The sequence below is a fragment of the Gopherus evgoodei genome, chromosome 6 (genome assembly GCF_007399415.2).
Source record: "Gopherus evgoodei ecotype Sinaloan lineage chromosome 6, rGopEvg1_v1.p, whole genome shotgun sequence".
Classification (NCBI taxonomy): Eukaryota; Metazoa; Chordata; order Testudines; family Testudinidae; genus Gopherus; species Gopherus evgoodei.
The window spans coordinates 76069856-76086349 of NC_044327.1; the positions used below are offsets into that span (position 1 = coordinate 76069856).

The 16494-nt window shown below is 38.0% G+C and overlaps 2 protein-coding genes across 8 annotated transcripts in view; one reads left to right on the forward strand and one right to left on the reverse strand.

The window, feature by feature from the left end:
• Nucleotides 1–16494, forward strand: part of MCTP1 (multiple C2 and transmembrane domain containing 1) — a 548019-nt gene that overhangs the window by 501222 nt on the left and 30303 nt on the right. Inside the window, exons 21-22 of one of the 5 annotated variants that reach the window (XR_004001076.1) lie at nucleotides 10124–10319; nucleotides 11247–11501. Coding sequence is in view for 2 of the 5 variants with exons in the window: in XM_030567946.1 (XP_030423806.1) it covers nucleotides 1647–1774 (128 nt within the window). In the remaining 3 variants the exon portion in view is untranslated. Of the gene's footprint in view, nucleotides 1–1646; nucleotides 1799–10123; nucleotides 10548–11246; nucleotides 11502–16494 lie in introns of those variants that run through there. The other 4 variants (XR_004001077.1, XR_004001078.1, XM_030567947.1 and 1 more) reach the window with 4 other exon arrangements.
• Nucleotides 4650–16494, reverse strand: part of SLF1 (SMC5-SMC6 complex localization factor 1) — a 75798-nt gene continuing 63953 nt past the window's right edge. For 2 of the 3 annotated variants that reach the window (XM_030567939.1, XM_030567941.1), the window contains 6 exons: nucleotides 13881–14026; nucleotides 12325–12494; nucleotides 11618–11751; nucleotides 9513–9605; nucleotides 8911–9093; nucleotides 4650–5172 (listed from right to left, as the gene is read on the reverse strand). In XM_030567939.1, coding sequence (XP_030423799.1) covers nucleotides 4676–5172; nucleotides 8911–9093; nucleotides 9513–9605; nucleotides 11618–11751; nucleotides 12325–12494; nucleotides 13881–14026 — 1223 coding nt within the window. In that variant the 3' untranslated portion in view covers nucleotides 4650–4675. The remainder of the gene's footprint in view (nucleotides 5173–8910; nucleotides 9094–9512; nucleotides 9606–11617; nucleotides 11752–12324; nucleotides 12495–13880; nucleotides 14027–16494) is intronic. The other variant, XM_030567940.1, reaches the window with a different exon arrangement.

The following is a 16494-nucleotide window of genomic DNA, read 5'->3' on the forward strand; positions in this document are numbered from 1 at the left end:
AGGAGGAAATGGAGAATCTCCTCAGTACTGGAGAGGAGAAAAACAAACAAATTTACTTTTCATCAACTTAGTTCTCATTTTATTGCAATTATTAATTTGCTTTGATACAAAAATGTAGATTTTCCTATTAATTTACTAGACCTATAATATGAGTTAGGCAAGAGTTAGACATATAAAGGATTCTAAAATTACTGAATTTGCTATCCTGAATACATGTAAGGTAGGGTTAAAGCAAAGAAATGTCAGAAGGTTGCACAAAAGCACCTCCTTTACATCCAACTTTTATTCAGATATGGTGCACTGTGTCAACTCTGGATGAGTGCCTTACTGGGAAAGGGGGCAGATCAGAGTAAAGGTGATCAAACAATCCTGGATCTCCTGAATGGACTTGTTACACTGACAGTAGTTTTCACCAATTAATGCAGATTTGAATCAACCAAAACATTTTGTGAATCATGTCAACTTCAGCAAATTGTTTCAGTCTAAATGAAAAAAAAAAAAAAGTGTTGAAAAGGTGTGTTTGAACATTCTCAGAATGAATCATTTTGATTTGTCAGGGTGGATTTTCAGAGATTTAGGTACCATTCACAAAACCGCAACAGGTGAGTGGTCACATTTTATCCCAGTAGTAGTGGGATGTGAGAGATCCAGGTTCTCACTCTGGGGCACTCTCTGATGAGTGCCCTTACTGCTAGCTAGACTATTGGATAGTAATAGCTGGTGGATTAGATTCTTGCAGTTTTTCCTGCTGAGGGTGTTTTACTTTGTGTAACTAATTGAATAATCATTGGACCAAGGACTTAAGCCAGAGTTACAAAGGGATCTCACAAAACTGAGTGACTAGGCAACAAAACAGCAGATGAAATTCAATGTTGATAAATACAAAGTAATGCACGTTGGAAAACATAATCCCAACTATCCATACAAAATGATGGAGTCTAAATTAGATGTTACCGCTCAAGAAAGATCTTGCAGACATTGTGAACAGTTCTCTGAAAACATCTGCTCAACATGCAGCGACACTCAAAAAAAGCTAAAAGAATGCTAGGAATCGATAATAAAATAGAAAATATCATAATGCCACTATATAAATCCATGGTATGCCCACACCTGGAGTGTGCAGTTTTGGTCACCTCATCTCAAAAACAACATATTAGAATTGAAAAGGGTACAGAGAAGGGCAACAAAAGTGATTAGGGCATGGAACAGCTTCCAAATAAAGAGATTAAAAAGACTGTGACTGTTCATCTTAGGGGGAAAAAAGATGTCTAAGGGTCTATAAAATTATGAATAGTGTGGAGAAAGATGTGCAATTTGCCTCTTCACATAACACAAGAACCGGAGTCACCCAATGATATTAATAGACAGGTTTAAAACAAACATGAGGAAATACTTTTTCACATAATGTACAGTCAACCTGTGGAGCTTGTTGCCACAGGATGTTGAAGGCCAAAATTATAACCGGGTTCAGAAAAAAATTAGTTGAAGTCATGGAGGGTGTGTCCATCAACGGTTATTAGCCAAGATGATCATGGATGCAATCTTATGCTCTGGGTGTCACTAAACTCTGACTGCCAGATGCTGGGAGTGGACAACAGAGGATGGATCACTTGATAATTTCCCTGTTTTTTTCCATCTCTTTAAAGCACCTGGCATTGGCCACTGTCAGAAGACAGGATACTGGGCTATGTGGACCATTCATCTGATCCAGTATGGCCGTCCTTATGTTCAGGTTAGTGCCCTAACCTCTGGGGTATGTTCAGACTCTGGCTAGGAGAAGATTCCTGTGGTGCAGGAACTGGAGAAAATAAAGAGTCATAAGGTTGCTTTCAGGGGATCAGTTTTGGCATGCTAGGGGTGGGGCTGCACTTTGTAGCATTACGGAGATTTCAGGCAGTGCTGTGCCCATAGGCAGCTAAGGACAAGCTGCCATAATTCTGACAGGGCCACTAGGGCTGTCTAAATTATGCAGGCTGCAGCAGAGCAGCTGAAGGTCCAGGCAGTGCAAAGATGGTTTACAGGCACAGCCCAGACTCTCATATCCCTTGTTTTGCTTTGCAGGAGAGCGCCACTCATGGCAGTTCTTCAGATATGCTATATAGACACACTCAAAGTAAATTTTATATATAAACAGATCTTAGAATTGGTAATTGTACTATTCTTTGTTGCCCTGACTAAATGACAAAATAGCAAGTAGCTGTGGGAAATATATTGGACTAAATGTAAGTTTAAGGAAGCAAGTAAGAAATTCTCTCTTCATCAGGTCAAGGAAAAGCCATGAAGGCTTTCATCTCTGTATCTAAGATCTTTTTTATTCTGAAGTCTGAACCAACACCTTACAAGTATTACCACTATCCTTTTGCTGTGGCTTTCTATGGCCTGATGATGTAACTGAGGCTCAAATTCATGATTAAAAAAACAAAAAAATCTAATAAAATGTGACCAATTAAGGGCATATTTTGCATTCTTTGCAACGTCTGTACATAAGAACATTTTCACTATGCCTGTTTACTACAGCATACACTGAAATTACAATTGCTTTCACATTTCAGCTACAACAAAGTTTTATTTTATTGTAAAGTATCAGAGTAGAAAAGTCAAAACGCTCATAAAAACAAATAAATCTAACCTAAGAGGACTCCTTATCTTCACTAGAACAGTATGCTCTATATACATGCCTAATAAGAATACTCAGTTATTAATAACCACTGAACATTTGTAATAAATATCTGGTTCCAAGACCAAACCAGCCTGAGCATCATCAGTGGCTTTATTGCTGAGATTATGTCTCCACTGCATGAAAGCTAAATGGAAGCTTTAATGTGCCTCATCCAGCTGTATCAATGTAACTTATTCCCTCTAGTCAAGCAACACCAATTCCAGAAACTGCTATTATACCCTTTTCTTTTAGTTTCTTTAACATTATACATTGCTATTAGAAAAGAACTGCAAATTTAAATATTACTAATCAGTCTATTCCGTCTGACTGTTAAGATTTTAGATTAATCTTTTAATGAATTATAAATTTGTCCTACTATTTCAATAAGTATCCTTATTATAAAGCAGCATTTCTTTGCATTTTCCTTTATGGGCAAATTCTCTCCACAGATCTCAGCCTGAATTGAGCTGGGCACCGGATTTGTGCAGAGGAGTGGGGAGTGAAGAGTATCTGTATCTTGGCAGATCCTGCATTGCCATCCCATTCTCAATTCACTGTGCAAGGCAGCACAGTATGGCCTCCCCAAATTCTGTCCTCCTTCAGCCCTTCCTCTTATGAATGAGAATCACCTCAGTTCCCTCTCATGAACAGACTCTGTATATTTGGAGGAGGGGGCAAGATTTTCCCCTTCTATGTAATTAATTACTAAGCACAACCAATATAATACTTTATAAGCACACAATCCTAAATTAGGTTAGAGGATTAGTTTATCAGTTTAGAGGATTTATCTTGTCTAGTATTCATATATTCTTAGTACTGAGGACAAAATACTAATATTACAGGGGCTGCAATTTTTAAGGAGGCTGGCACTCCAACTTCAAATAAGCAGCATGGAGCTCCCTTAAAACTGCCATATCTGGACAGAGTGAGTTCCCCAGCTACTAAAATGTCAGTTCTGCACAAGTACCACCACAGGCTTGAGGATGTCACCACAGCATTTCATGCTTTGGCAATCCCGGTCAGTGATACAGACCTATATAGGGGTATTGCAAGCCAGCACAGTTTGGAAAAGCCCGAAGGTTGTGTAACTTATGTTGGAGGCCAAACTGGGCCGCAGCAGCCTTAGGAATCTGGAAAGCATAAAGGAAGCTTGGTTACTTTTAACCCTTCCCTATTCAGCCCTGCCAACCAGAGTTCTAACGTAGCTGAGGATCTGAGTCAAGCTGATCATTATGCAGGTATGAATGAGCAAGCACCACAATGCTACAGAAAACTAGCAGAAAGTTTAATGGCTCATTTCTGTGAACAACTTTGTCAAGATCCTTTGATGCAAAATCATTAAGGACAATATGAGAAGTACTGTAAACTGGTACCATAAAGACACACAATTTTAAAAACTAATTTTTGAGCTAAATTTTAATGTATTTTAAAAATATTTATTTCCTAGGATGATGATATAGGGAATGGATTGTTGTAGTAGTCATTTTTCCATTTTTGTTTTATTTATTTGACAAGTATTCAAAAAGTTAGTCACATGAAAACAGCAGGAATAACTGTATGCCCTGGAAAAAAGTAACCAACTGTAGTGTCTAAATCAGATAAACGTTAGGGTCAGCATCCTTGGAAACCAGCAAGAATTCTGGCACAAGGTTCCGCATGACAGAAAATGTGCTAGAAGGGGAAAAAAGAGGGGTTGATAGGGTGCAAGTGAACTTTCCCCTGCTGAGGGGGCCACAGGCATTCAGTTCTGGCTGAAAAGTTGATGACTTTGGCCACAAAAGGGTAGTGGCCAGGAGGTACCCAGTACTTCCACACTGCAGCTTCCTTCAGTGGGACTATGGAAACCTTTGGTTTAGTGCTTTAAGATGCCAGAAGGGATCAAAGGAATATTTCCTAGGTAGCACTAGCCCAGCCTGGTGTAGGATGTGCCATGTGCACTCCTGTATTCACAAGAATGAATCTCGCCCATGATAAACTATCACAACTGAACCAATGGAACTGATCTGAAAATTAATCTTAGTTGTTAGAAAGATGAAAAGTAGCCACCTGAGTTGCCATTGCAATAGTTTCTAGTGTTGCCAATAAGGGATATATCTGTTCTCCAAAAGACTTTTTTAGGTTTCCAGATATTTCCTGAATAAACTCTGGAAGTTTCTGGAAAGTCTGTACCTCTCCAACATAAAGATCTACTAACCAATCAGTAAGAGACCTACTTTTCAACTTACAACCATTAATAGCCACTAATGGAAGTGAATTTAAGTGGGCTTTAAAAGATAAAGGAGAAGGTGAAGATAAGTTATAAACCGAACAAAAATTTAGCAACATCTTATTAAATAAAATTAACCAAAGTTCTCTTTGCTGGTTGTGGAAATCTTTTTCCACACGTTCACAGAAGTCCTTGACAGTCTCTTTTGGGTGGACAATATCCAAAAGTTCTTGTTTTACTGGTAGGGACTCCACATAATCCAGTGGCAATTTTCCATAGAAGTCCCTCTGCCGTAGGAGCAGTGGTCCTGCAAGAAAAATATAAAGCATTAATAGTAACAGCATTTTTAAGACAGCTGAGTAGTGCTGGTATTTTGGGGGGAAGGAGGGGTAGCACTAGGGGTTCCGTTTATAACCTCTTTCAGTACTAAATTATGTTGGCACAAATTAACTAGTTACAAACTGACTGCCTAGGCAGTTGTCTTGACTAGTTTTGTACAGAATTATATAAGCCTTGGTTTACCACCTGATACATTATATGAAAAGCAAAATATTATTTGGAAAAGGAAAAAAATCGCAAACGTATTGTTTTAAATTTAAGTAACAATATACTGCAAACATACAAAACAACATGCATTGTATTGGAAGTGTTGCAAATGTTAATTGTCCAGCTATATCAGAAGAAGGAAAGGAGACAGATGTGTATAGTTTAATCAGGACGCAACTTTATTATTAGATGTCTGGGACTACCCAGCAGATAAAAGCGTACAGTGCAGGTAACTCCATGTTCATTCAATGTCCACCTGGGGGCTTCTGCCAGCCCCTGCCCCTCTTTTCCATCCTGGTCCCTGACAACCCATTGCTGGGACATTACCATCCTCCTATCTTGAATGAGAGTTAAGATGGGCTATAAAGGAATGGGGGGTTGGCTCCCTGCAATGCCAGTCACTGGCGTCCTGAACCCCACCCCATTCAGCTCCTTTAACAAAACACCACTCGTAGACTTTAAAGGACAGAAGGGACCATTGTGATCATCTAGTCTGACCTATTGAACATTGCAGGCCACAGAACCTCATCCACCCACTCCTATAATAGATCCCTAACCGCTGGCTGAGTTACTGAAGTCCTCAAATCATGGTTTAAAGACTTCAAGTTACAGAAAATTGACCATTTACACTAGTGCAACCTGCCTGTGACCTGTGCCCTATGCTGCAGAGGAAGATGAAAACCCCCTTCCCCCCGCTGTATCCCTTTCCTATTGAGTACCTGCACAGGACATTTGCCCCATACTTACATAATGAGTTGTGACATCATAGCCTAACTCCCTTCCCTACTCATTTTAACAAAGCCCCCACAACCACCCTGAACCCTCTGCGGGGAAGCCAAAGAAAACTCCACTTAGTCTTGGCCAGTCTGGTGGTAAGGGAAAAATTCCTTCCCAACCCTCCGAGAAAGGAGCAGCTAGTGCAATGCCCACAGTGGATCCCAACCAAACCTGGTAGTTTGCCACTTCCAAGGGTGAGAGCTGCTCCACCTGCTCCGGGAAAAAGGAGCTTCTCCCACTGGGCTTGCTCTTATCAACTCCCCTGGTTTCTGAGGGATGAGTCAGTGTCACAGTGCTGACCCACTCTCCCTTGGCATCAGCGTCTGTGCCTCTCTCCTCCCAATCCTTAAATTGATACACTCTTTTCCCCGGCAAGCCAGACAATGTCTCCCTCCCCTTCCTCCACAGTGCTGATTTGAGATGCAGTGTGGTCAGTTTCATTAAGAATTTCTAGTGATCAGTTATTTGATGAACACTTGCAGAAGCTGGGCCCAAATGCAACATTTGTTTATCAGTATAGTCCAGATTTTACCTTATTATTGCTGGGCTAGCTAAAGCACAAGCTGGTCAAGTAACTTTTCCCCAGGTCATGCACCAAATCATCTGTCAAAATGAGAATCCACATCCCTCTCAGCTACTAAATACTAAGTTATAATACCTGTTTTTAGCAATCTCTGCAATACAGAGGTTAGGTATTGTACTAAAGTATGTTCAATTAGCTTTAAATAGGCAACATGTTGGCTCTTCAGACTGTGTCAGAGTCTTCCTTTTAATAATCCCTAAGTTTATTACTAAAATAGTTTGTCAAACTTGTAACACTTTACAAATGTATTGATCAGGAGTAAGTTAAATGGCCATACCAGAAATATGTTAAAGCTCAATACATGGTGTTTGGGTTGCTATAAAATGGCATAGGCTAATAGATGTTATGTTAAAGAAACTATCTTTTGAAAAGGTAAATTGCAGTTTAAACTTCAATAGAAGATTATTGTACCATATGCATACCACTAAATCTAGCCACAATAGCTAGAGTATTTTAATTTAGTTAATGCTGCTTTAACTATAACATTGTTTTAATCTCAAACTGATTATGTAAAGTAGCTACAATAACTTTTGCAAAGTGAAGCCTTTTTGGAGAAAAAGAGAGAATACCTTGTAAAAACCTCAATACTAGAGAGAGAAAGAGAAAATGAAAGTTAATGCAGAAATGCTCCAAATTACAGCTACCAAGCCTTAGTGAATCTAAGATGAATGTGTAATGAGTTCCCATCACCATGGTGTCAAACTGGCTGGCAGGCCAAAAACAGAATCTGACAAAGGCAAAGATAAGGCTGCATGCAGTCTGTACAGTTGCCAGAAGACCTTGATGAATGCAAGTGCAAGTAGATCTCTCCGAGGACAAGAGGATCATCCACTGCCTATTCTTCATAAAGGCTCAGGAAAAATGCACATCTGTCAGTGCAATGCCATTTTCTATTGAAGAGTTGGGCTTACTATAATATTGCCTCTTGCATCACTTAGACCAATTGAAGGGAGGTCAGGTACTGGCTTGGCATGTCAGATACATGGGTCAGTAGATAAATAAAACACCTGAGAGACTCAGCATTGAAGCTCATCAAACATACCAACTGCAGAGGAATGTATTGATTATGAAATGATGTCTGCCCAGCAAACACAGAAGTAGCCTTTAGGGGGCAGGAGAAGACTGTAAATACAGAAATCTTATAATGCCAGAAACCAAACATAATTGTGTCTCTAGCTGAATTAAGTTATAAGTCATCTAAATACAGTGGATTCTTTTGCCTTATGTGGTTATGTGCAGAATGATTACTCTCACAAAGATTTCAACATGGGATATAATGCATAGAGATTAGATTGACACGAAGTAGGTGTGAACAGTACAAGCAACATAAATTTTTGTTTTAGTAGATGAGGCATCAATTGTCTTTTTTAAAACAGTCAACTTTTTGCATTAGCTGTGTTCATGAACATGGTAAGTTAATTCAGCTGGTATAGCATTTATCAAGACATGATCTAAGAATCCTGTCACTAAAGAAAAAAAATATTAAAAGCATGCATTGTAAATTGTATTGGGAGCAATGTATGTGTGTAAAACTATGGTCTCCCTCCTGCTGGTACCCACTCCCACTCCTGCAAACAGCAGTTCTGACAACTACAAAATGTCCTTTCTTCAGTTAGTTTGTCAGCAAACTGTATTCTTCAAAGATCATCACTGTCATAAATACTGAGCAAGTTTTCATTTAAATGTATAAACATGACCTGGAAAACTAGACTAGTAAATCTCTATAGAAATCATTGCAATGTACATAAAAACAATTTAAAAAATTCTGTAGATTTGCTTGGTAACTGGGTAATCTTTATGTTCACTCACTAAAATCTTTCAGAATATAACTCATCGTGGGAGTAGAAAACATTTTAAACAAAAACAAAGAAAAAAATCAAACTCCCCAAACCCTGAAAAAAATTAACAAGTCAAGGATATATTATGTTAATTTCACATTTTTATGAGAATCTGAATAAGTGAAAAAATCATAAGATTTTCTCTATAGTGATCAAAACAGCTTTTAAAGTTTATTTTAAGCATTTATTTTAAAATAGTATTGTATTTTAACCATCAGCAAAGAAGGATGCTATGAACTTCATATGGACTCATTTAACACTGGACAATTTCTTAAAACCAATTTAGCATAAATGCACTCACCCCCACGCTGAAGTAGCAGTTTGCCAATTTCTACATGTCCATTTGACAGTGCATCATGCAAAGGAGTCACCCCGTCCACTTGACTGAGCAGGTCTACCTCTGGACAACGTTGCAAAATTTCACGGACACACACTGTGTTACCATGGTTACAGGCTTCATGCAATGGCGTCCAGCCAGCATAGTCTGAATTATAAATCAAGGGAAGTTTTAAAAGAGCAAAAGTAGTAGTTAACTGTTCATAATATTATAATTCTGATTAATTAAACAGCACTACTTTCATTCTGCTAAATAGCACCACACGTACCTTTTAACATTTGAAGTTTAATCCCATTTTACCATTTTAAAATAATAAAAAGAAATTCATTCAAAAACACATGGAAAATTTTTAAGACTTCACATATGACTTAATAGAAAACATGCTTGGACTTTAGTTACAAGCTAGCGGTTCATAAAACCTGTGCTTTAAGTCATGACTCCGTATAATTAAAACAATTAAGATTTTCTTCAATATTTCTAAAAAGTGAACTTTGTATTTCAAAATGAAAATACTAAAATTATTTGGTTTAATATGTTGGTTCAGTACAGAAAATCAACAAGCTTACCTTTAACATTAATGTCTGTTCCAGGGAAAGGGAGAAGCTGAATCAATCTCTCCACTTTGTTTCTTATGCAAGCTATATGCAGGGCTGTCTCTCCTACCATAAAACATTAATAGATTATACTAGACTAGGCAAGATAGCAACTAAAGAAAATAATCAACTAGGAACTAGGAGATCTGGCTGCATGCCAGAAAATTCAATAATGAGTACGATTTTCCTTTGTCCTGTTTAAATGTCTTAACAAAAAACAAAAAAACCCCAAAACACAGAGCTTCTGTTCCATCACAGATCCAGCAATGAAATTGTACTGCAAAAGGTTTGACACTGGAATTATTGCCCCCCAATTCAAGGTTTAAAGCTGCAATCACACTATAAAAGCACTGAATGATCACAGATCAGCAAAAATACTGGGTTTTCAAGTAATAAAAGTTTAGCGTGCAGTTGCCCTCCCTTAAATTTATTCATGAACCCACGTTAAATGTATGGTTCTTTTTACACAGCATTTATAGCTTAATTCAAATGAATGTTTCTGGCTAAGCACGAGTGCCTCTACACATTCAAGTATAATTCAGAATTTCAAATCTGTTAACAGATGGTTTGCTGTTTCTCAATAGGCTGTCTGACTTGGCTACCATAGCAGAGAGAGAGAGACGGAGAGAGAGAGAGAGAGAGAGAAATATGAAGGAGTCATTAAAAAAAAAAAAAAACAAAGGAAAAAAATCGTCCACAGAGGCAAGGTACCATTTAAAGCTGAAAAGCAAGAGACTGAACTGCTGTGTATAAGTAACAGACACAGTTAATGAATACATGGTAAGAACTTCAGGCTTACTGTATGTATAAATTTGTTTTCAATAAGTGATTATGTCTGAACAAAAGCCAGAGCAAAATCTTGATGCAAGTTGACTGAAGATGCAACAGCAAACAGGTTAGAAATGAAATATATATCAGACTAATTTTCTCCATCTATACAATAGTTCCCAGACAGTGTCTTTTTATTATATTTATTGCACACATTAAAGTACAACTGTCAGTTCCCTACTAGTTCTTTTCAGTATAATTTTTATTTTTTACTGAGCTGCTACTTGAGATTTTGGTAGAGAGATGGGTGAGATGAAGAGTTGACCGTTTTCTGCCCTATTCCTCTAGTTCATTTTGCCTTTATAAAGGCAGCATACAATCATTCACATTAATTTTACTTACAGGAGCAGTAAAGGGAAAGGGCACCAATTTTTAAAATGCACGGTCTGGCTCTGTTACTGATGAAATTATTTAAAAAAAAATCCCAGAATGGGATGAATGTTTTGTCCCTCATTGTTTGTGACATACTCTACTGAATATAAAACCTTGGATGATGAGGGCTTTTTCCCCCCTCCCAATTTTACTTCAGTTCTCCCTTGAGTGTCTACATGATAAATATATTTGTATTAGAAACACTATAGGTAAGGTTCAGATTAAAAAAAAAAAAACCACCACCAAAAAAAACAGTTCCAGCAAGTGATTCTGGCCAGGTACAGACTTGTGTAAAGTGCATTTTATTAAATTTGTATAATAAGTGAGGCCTGAGTGAATTACTGCAGTGCTATTTCATTCTAAGGTAGTTGGGTTTCAGCATAGTTAAGACTAAACGCCAAAGGCATTTCATAGTCTGGGCTCAATGCCTAGAAGAAAACCGTCCATATGCTTAATACAGCTATGCAATGTAGCATACTTCTCAGTCTTTGTTCACAAAATGTCTAGGACTGAAAGAGATGAAGACTGAATTATACTTTCAGATCAGAAGACGCTGCTCCTACCAAGTACAGGTTGAGGTGGATTAGCAAAGGAAGATGAGCAAGACTGGAAATGAGCTCACACAAGCTATACACGCTAATATTTGTGGGAGGGAGGGAGGACGGAGGGGAATAAAGAAAGAAGCTTTATTTCACCATGTACAAAATGATTTCTCTCTCAAATAAATGTTGAAAACAACAAATATGATACACAAAGATGTATTTCTTGGGTTTGGGACATCACTTTAGCTCAGCATTCATCAGGGCAAGTGTATTAAACCTGAAAGTACTGACTATAACCATGTGAAATTTTTATCATAAATTAGATATACAGAATACCTTTTATATTAGTCTTGTAAAAGTGCATCTCTTCATCCAAAGGGTGACGATTCTCTTTGGTGTTTGACATCTCAACTTCTGCTTTTGTCCTTAACTTTTTTGATAATGGAGGGAATTTATTGAAGGTCAGTTCACTAAACGGAAATCAAGCAATAAGTATATTTTTATTAAACTAATCTTTTGGGAAAATTATTAAATGTATGTACATATTATATATTCCATACATACAATGTGTGTTTTGGAATTAGAGAGTCTGAAATTTAATCTTAATTAAAAACAACGAGGAGTCTGGTGGCACATTAAAGAATAACAGATTTATTTGGGCATAAGCTTTCGTGGATACAGGCTAACATGGCTACCCCTCTGATACTTAATCTTAATTGTATTTTAAAAACATTTGGCAAAGTACATACTTGTTAAAAGCAGTAATTATATGCTGAACAGACTTAAAAAAATAATTCTGTGAATATTTACATTTTCCCATTATTAATGTAAAATGCTTCCCTATTGAACGTGCATCAATATACATATAAACCAAGAGAGGAAAAAACCTACCCAGAAGTGTTACAAGTTTAAAATGGAGCTTTCTGCCAGTCACAGTAATTTGCAGACAACAACACAGGTCACATAAAGTTCAAGAAATGTGTCAGGTCAGAAGCTGTCCCCCAAAGCAGAATAAAACTGGTGATGTTATAGGTATTACTTACGGTAGATCAGGCAGCCGTTTGGTTTGGTTCTGCTTATCACCATTTAGCATCAGTAATGCCCTTTGAGACTCAGGGCAAGGCCACTGCCCTATTTTCTTTTTCTTCACTTTCTGCACTTTCCCAGTCTCATGCATACCTACTTCTCCTAAAGCAGGCAAACAGGAATAAACCTGTTGCAAAAATAATATGTTTGTTACAATTTTTATGACTGTGTTTAGGAAAAAAAGTACTGCTTAACTGGTAATTAGAAATTACAATTCATTTTCCCTCCATCTTTTCCTGCATTTACTCTACTTAAGGCAGTCTCCTACCACAATCACATTACTACACCCACTACTTTAAAAAAGTTTAAGAATGTTCATACGGTTAAGGTGGGACTACTTAGGTAGCAAGATACTACTCAACGAGAGTTCAGGTGGCAAAATTAGGCCAGAAATTAATACCACTCTGGGGAGAATGGGAATCTCCATGAGGCCAAGAAAAATTTGCAAAAGGAATGAGAATTTGTCTTATGCACTGAAAAAGGTTTCCATTTACTCTACTGTGCAATTGTCATATGAAGACTTAATAACGCTATGTTATATAAACATTAGAGTTTTCTATTGCGTATGTGTTGATTGCACGTTAAAGCTAGCTCGTACGTTCATTTCTTGGCTTGTTTTGTCAGCTTACATATGTCTTTCCCCAGTGCTCTGCTTAAAGACTATTTATGGTGAACAATGCATTAAAAAGTTCCAACCTATCTTGAATTCTTCTATATCCATATGTAAACTGAAGGCAACTGTTCTGTATAGAAGATGTGCGAAGCTGTCTGACTTTGAATCCATCCTCAAGAATTTAGGGGTTTAGGCTGATTTTTCACTTCAATAGAGCTCCACTCTGAACTGCACCCTCCTCTCACTGTCCTGCCCTTGCCCTGACTACAACATATCCTTTGAAGACATTCTTGACATTCCCTGCCCAATCACCAGAAATGGTGATGTGAAGGTAGGAACTTTGACAGAAGCAGAAGATGGAACATTAACAGAAAAAAATTTAGCTGGAACACTGCTGCCCTGAAGCATGAAACAAAGTTGTGTTTGGGAAGAATATAGTAGATAACCTTAAAAAAAAAAGAAAAAAATTGCCTTTTTTCAGTACTGACTTTATCAGACAAAGTTGGGCATATTCCTATACCTGGAATTTAATATTGCAATGAAAAAATATTATTCGTAATGTTTTTCACTTTATCTGATGGTGTAGGCTGCCACATTAATAAGACTGTTGTCACTAAGAATTGCTTGGTAAGCAAAAAAATCATATCCATATTTGAACTATGATCTCAGATCTGTGGCAAGATAAACCCAATCCTAATAATATTTTTCATTTAAATGCTTTACATTCTCCAAGGATGGAATGCCACACAGGCAATGCATATCTCCTGTAACTGTAGTGTAGGACAAGGAGAAGGCAAATAAGTAAGAATTATTTGTTTCCAGAATTCCATCTCATTAGTCTGTTAGTCAGATTACATTCCAAAATGTAGTTCAGTATCAAGCAGTACAAATGCTACTTACTATTTTGTGAAGAGAAAGAGGTTCGGCAGAAATAGTAATGTTCCTCCGTAAACATAAATTTTTAAAGACTGCCTCTGCAACAAACATTTGAAGCCAGAGAGATGGTATGGAACAAATGAACATTTTTAATTCCTGTGTTGAAAAGTCTAGGTTGGGGAAAAATTAAACAAACAAACAAAAAAAATAAAGGACAGATACAATACACGAGCCCTATCAATGAAGGTGAAATCATAGTTCATGCCCCTGATGGATTTCTTTCCTACTACTGCTAATCCATAAATTAAATTACACCTCTACCCTGTTATAACGACACCCAATATAACACAAATTCAGATATAACGCAGTAAAGCAGTGCTCCGGAGGGGCAGGGCTGCATGCTCTGGCAGATCAAATCAAGTTCAGTATAATACGGTTTCACCTATAATGCGGTAAGATTTTTTTGGCTTCTGAGGACAGCGTTATATCAAGGTATAGGAGTATTAAAACTGACAATTTACAAAAAAGCATATAATCCAGTAGCGAACAAGCATAGTTTTTGTGACACTGCTCATCAGGTTTTAAAAAGTGAATCTGCTTAAAATATTAAATCAGTCTTTTATTTAAAAATTATTATCTCTGATACAATCTGCATAACAGTTATGCTAAGATTTTTGAAAAGGAAAGTATTTATTCAAGGAAGTTACATGAGTGATAATCTTCAAAATTTCAGATGGGACAATATAAATACCATCCACATTTAAAAAAAAAAAGTATGAAACATTAGCTCAAAAGGCATGTAACAAAAGCAACACGGTGCAGTAGCAAATCCTGGATGAATGTTATACTGTCATGATGCTGACACATATGTTAATATGATTCAATATCAGAAATGTCCAATGATTGTAACAAAGGTGGAGAGGGGAGCTAACTCCCCTCCCCCCAGACTTGCTCAACATTGTTTATAACCAAATCTTTTATCACCTGTTTTGAAAAATTTCATATTCCATATGAGGGCATTTAGAACACTTTCCCTCCTCCCCCAAATTAATAAATTAGATTCTACATTTGTATACAATGTGTATTTGGTTAAAGTAACAAGGTTTTTTTTATTAAGTTGAGGGTATGTCTACACGGTAATAAAAAAACAAAAACCTAGCACTGACTCTCAGAGCCCAGGTCAGCTGACTCGGATTCATGAGGCTTGGGTTGCAGGGCTATAAAATTGCCGTGTAGACATTCACACTTGGTCTGGAGCCTGGGCTCTGAGACCCTCTGCCTTCGTGGGGTCTGAGATCTTGAGCTCAGGATCCCAAACCCAAATGTCTATGCTAAAATTTTATAACCCCGCAGCCTAAGCATCATGAGCCCAAGTCTGCCGACCCAGACCAGCTGCGACCGGTCTTTTATTGCAGTGTAAATGTACCCTCAGTTTTTGTGTAAGGGATCTTCATTAGAGGAGGGCAAGTGGATTTAGAACAGAAATGCTTTTCCTGGATTACTTCCTTTCTGGAAATTGCCTTTTCCCAATTATGAGATGTTTGGGAAGCCTGCAGGCAGCTCAGACCTTTCTGTGAAGCTCCAGGATTTTGCCTTACTCCTGCAGTGTCTCTAGAGGAGTACATCCAAAGCTGTTCATCCAAAGTGAAAACACTATGGGCTGGATTCTCTACTGAGATCCAGCTTCGCATCCAGCAGGAGGAGGAAAGGGGCTGAACCCATCTCCAAGGGCTCTGAGCCTTGTTATTACCACCTCCCACTCCCCTGGTGTGGGGAAGGTGTGGAGGGTGGAAAGGGGACATTGTGGAGCAGAGCTTCACTATGCCCATCCTTCACTGGTTTAGGATCCTTAGTGGACCCTATGCCAATTGTGAAAATTACAAGCTTCCTGGCAGCAACATTAATTTTACTGGGGCCAGGGCTACCCCTGAGAATCAAAGTGCAGTAATTGGCTCCCCAGCAGCCCCTTTCTCTTCTGCATTAAGCAGAGGTCTGGTGCAGAAAATAATCTACCCTAAATCCTTATTATTAGATTAAAAACATTCTTCTTAAAAGTAATGCCTTATTCTACTAGGCCACAGGAAGGACATTGTGTAAGAGCAGAGAGTATAGAGTGGACTTGGGGAGATCACTTCCAGACAGGAAGTGGTCAGATAACAAGCATTCCATTCTAGACTCTGACCTCTACCTTGTAAATTTGGGATTCAGTGAACAGTAAAGAAAAACAAATTGCTAGGGAAGAAGAGAGAGAGAGAGGTACGCAGCACACTAAGACTTACCTCTTTCCCCAAAAGGTACTATAACATTATTTAGAGACCACTAGCTAGAGTACCTTTCTTCCAAGGAAGCTTCTGAGAAGGAATGAAGGTTACGCCTGTGGTGCTTTATAAAAAGTGTTGCTAGATAACCAGCTGATAACTTTACAGATCTTTTTCTGTAAAGGCTGACTCTCTCTGTTCCTAGTATGACACTAGTATGACAGGGTCTTTTTGGCTCTGGAATCAATTTATCGGTGGTTGAATATACTTCAGTGGTACAGCACTGAAACCCCCAACTGTAAAAGTACACCTAGACCCAGGCATTTAGTGTAAAAGTAAACAGAGGTTTTCATGAATTGCTCAGCTCTACTAAGCTGGAT